The sequence below is a fragment of the Aphanomyces astaci genome (assembly GCF_000520075.1).
Source record: "Aphanomyces astaci strain APO3 unplaced genomic scaffold supercont1.36, whole genome shotgun sequence".
NCBI lineage: Eukaryota > Oomycota > Saprolegniomycetes > Saprolegniales > Verrucalvaceae > Aphanomyces > Aphanomyces astaci.
In genome coordinates this window covers 469,193-472,991 of record NW_009798299.1, presented here as the reverse complement: position 1 = coordinate 472,991, position 3,799 = coordinate 469,193, and the positions used below count along the sequence as shown (strand labels likewise).

General features: G+C 51.8%; 1 protein-coding gene across 1 annotated transcript in view; it reads left to right on the top strand.

The window, feature by feature from the left end:
• Positions 1-1,690, top strand: part of H257_11898 (hypothetical protein) — a gene marked incomplete at both ends in the record, with an annotated part of 3,514 nt that extends 1,824 nt beyond the window's left edge. Inside the window, 2 exons of the mRNA XM_009838976.1 lie at positions 13-698; positions 961-1,690. Coding sequence (XP_009837278.1) covers positions 13-698; positions 961-1,690 — 1,416 coding nt within the window. The remainder of the gene's footprint in view (positions 1-12; positions 699-960) is intronic.
• Between the last annotated feature and the right edge of the window lie 2,109 nt (positions 1,691-3,799).

The window sequence follows — 3,799 nt, the reverse complement described above, 5'->3', positions numbered from 1 at the left end:
ACCAAGTACCAGGCCGACAAGCTGCAGCGATGGTCGCTGGTGATGTCGACCTTCCCGTACACCATTGAGTGCGTCTCGGGTGACGCGAACGTGTGGGGCGACCTCCTGAGGCGATGGGGTTCGGCTCCGACGGATCAACCAGTTGCGAATGTTCGCAAGCTGATCCATGTGGTGTCGCCCCTGCAACAAGTGGATTTCGAGTGGCCGACAGCCGCTACGATCAGCGACATCCAAAGTTCAACCATGGAAGGGGGAGGGACCCCCCCAAACGGTGTGGATTGGGACGACGACTCCCATTTTTATGTGGACCCAGATGGACGAATCTGGATCCCAGACGGTGCTGTTGACCCACAGCAGCGGATTTGTGTGATCGCTCACCAAGGAGCCAGCGGTCACCGTCGCATCGCAGCGACGACCAAGTCGGTGTCCGACAAGTTTGTGTGGAAGACGCTTCCCACGGACGTCGAAGCGTTCGTGCGTGCCTGTTTGCACTGCCTGTGCATTGGCGGAGAAATGGTTCCCAGTCCATTGGGTTCGGCGCTTCACGCAGAGAAGCCGAACGAGTTCATCCATTTCGACTGGTTGTCGATGTCCATGGCCAAGTCTGGCCAAAAACAAGTGCTTGTCGTGAAGGACGACATGAGTGGCTTTGTGCAGCTGTTCGCGGCAAAGTCCGCTGACGCCGCCGCGACCGCTAAGTGCCTGATGAGGGTGGTTTACCACGTTCGGCTGCGTTGACACATGGATGTCAGATGGCGGTTCTCACTTCAAGAACGAAGTGATTCGAGAAGGTGCGGAAGTTGGTGGGTGCCCACCATCATATCACGACAGCCTACAGTCCTTGGGCGAACGGGACTGTAGAAGTAGTCAACCGACTAGTGCTGCGCGCCGTGAAGGCGCTGCTTAGCGAAATGAAGCTGAACGCGGACGAAAGGCTGCATGTGTTGCCCCTCGTTCAAGGTGCCCTCAACCATCAGCCGGCGGACCGGCTGGGAGGAATTGCGCCTGTGACAGCGTTTACCGGCCTGCCAGCCAAGACCCGCTGGCAGGATTTGTCCACCCGACGTCCAAGGAAGTTTATGTCGCGGACTGGCTTGGCACCGCCCGTCAGAAACATGTGACGGACCTCCAAGTGGCGCTAGAAGAAATGCACCGCAACGTGGCGGTGCGAAGCGACAAGTTGCGTCAGCAAGCGCGTGGACGCCACGACCGAAAATCCCAAGTCAAGTTTGCGGGTTTTTCAGTCGGCGATTTTGTGCTCGTCGGATCGGTCGTCAACCGTCCGACAAAATTGGCCCTGCATTGGCGAGGACCCTGCCAAGTGACCAGAGTTATCACAGACCATGTGATGGAGACTCAGCAGCTGGTGCCACCGTATGAAGTCACGGTCCATCATGCGTGCCGACTGAAGATGTACCACGAAGGTGGTAGAGAGGTGACCGAATACCTCGAGGCGCAGATCGCGTTTGGCGATGGCAGATTTCATGTGGAGCGCCTGCACGAAGCGCGCTGCGTGGATGACCAACACCAAGTTTTGGTGAAGTGGCTTGGACTCGACGATGAAGAATCGTCCTGGGAACCTGCGGCGAATTTGCTGGACGACATTCCAGTCGTATTTCGCAAGTGGGCGGCGGCGAACAAGGAAGACCCTGCCGTGGCCGCCCTCATCAAGGCACTGGACTTTCCGTAGGAGGGGAAGTGTTCTGCAGCGTGCAGCGAAATTGGGTCGCGCGTTAGTTTGACCCATTGCTAACACACACACTCTGTGTGTGTGGCGTGTCAAAGGTTCCGATACCTTAGTGGAGATACTGAATACTTTAGTGAATGGTAGTAAGTAGGCGTCTCGCGGCGTGTTTAACCTCACTAATATAAGTGTGTATATTTGCTGCCTTGACGAAGGTCCCGTGACCGAAAGCCAAGAAGAAGCGGGAGACAAAACAGTGCATCAATGGGGTGTTGGTACCGTCGGCGGAAGGGCACAACTGTGGTTGCAACCACATTGACGCATTGGCCGTAATGTCAAACAAAGGCCATACTTGAAATGCCTGCAATGCCAGGAATGTTGTCATAAGCTCCAAATGCCGGGTTGCGGAATCGAACCGCCCATGTTATGTTTGAGAAGACGGGGACGGCAGAGACTCCTCGACCGATGGGTGCGGGATTGTCAAACACAAATTGAGACACAGCGGCGGCATGTTTGGGTGGTGAACGACCAAGCCATTCTCGAAGGCTTGTTCTGGGTGTTACGTGTTGACTATCTCTGGGGACTGTATCTTCTTGATCAAGAAGAAGGGCTCAAACCGCCCACATCGCCCTTTGTTTGTATGGATGCGCTGATTTCAATCGCTCGCGAGCGCTCGCTCGATTCACACGATTGGTCAAAATTTAAAAGAATATTAGCCAGTCAGACTGGGACCTGATTCAGCGGTTGGGCTGAATCAGGTCCGAACCTGCCGGCGCCGCCATGTGGATACCATGACGTCTGACGAAGTCCGCATGATGATTCGGATACTACTACGGAAGATGCTGTGGATGATGACAATATAAGGGTGCAATTAATTCCCTTGGCCGAGCTAGATGCGGTTTTCGATGATTTGATTCCCCGATGTCACTCGACTGAATATTAAAATTGTTTCTCCACATATAACATTAGTTTTGTATTGGCCGGATCTTCGGTAGATAGAATGAGAGCTTGACCCCTGTGCCGGTGAACTGCGCGTTCGCGTGGAAAGCTGAGGTCATACAAATTCTGAATTTGATTTCAATTAGGTCCGTTTCATTCGAGCGCTTTCAATCGCGCTCGATTGAAATGGATTTCGAGCGTGACCCATCCATATTTGTTTGGGTATTCAACGACCAAGCCATTCTCGAAGACTTGTTCTGGGTGTTAATTGTTTACTAGTACAGTGCATTGCGGAGAAACTCGGTCAGAGCAACTTCAAAAATACAGTAATACTCCCAATTGGGGGGAAGGTAACAAACTTGACGTAATGAATATTATTTAAATTTGTTGGCACTATGCACTATGCATACAAAAAAAAATACACATGCAGAGTTGCACTGACCGAGTTTCACTGTACACTAGGAGTACGTAATATTGTATCTTCTTGATCACCCTTCAAAGGGTACTTGACTTGCCAGAATAAGTCATCGAGAATGGCTTGGCCGTTGTATTATAGACCACCCAAACAAAGGGCGATGTCAGTCCCTCTTTCATTTCTCGATTTCACTTATTGCCATGAAGTTCCTTGCTGCTCTCGTCCATGCCACCTATAGCACTGCGGGAGGAAGCGTGTGTAGTTGAGGGCAAAATGCACAATGAATTAACGGAAGATCTACAAAGATCTCCTTAATCCTCATCACTATGAAATCTTCTTAGTCTACTTCACTACTTCTACACTAATATGCATTTTTGTATACAATGGATGCGGGTGCGGTTGAGACATTGGGGAACTTCACTGGGCTAGCGATTCTAAGCTATACTTGCCTTTGAGACACGTTCCCAGGCAAGCATGAGCTAGGGTGCGTTATGGTTATGAGCCAGGTACTTAGGAGCTGGGTGCGGGCAAGGTGGTGGCAAGCCGTTAACCCACCTGTCACATCGCTACACCACCGCTGCGTCTCAATTGTTGTTTAACAACCCCGCATCATCCTTTGATGAAGGACGCTACGGTTACCCTCTATTCCGGCAATGTTTGGGCGGTTGGATTCCGCACCCCATCGTTAGGAGCTTTTGACAACGTTCCCGGTATTGCAGACATTTCAACTCTGACCCTTGATTCTTTCAAATTTTCGGTCA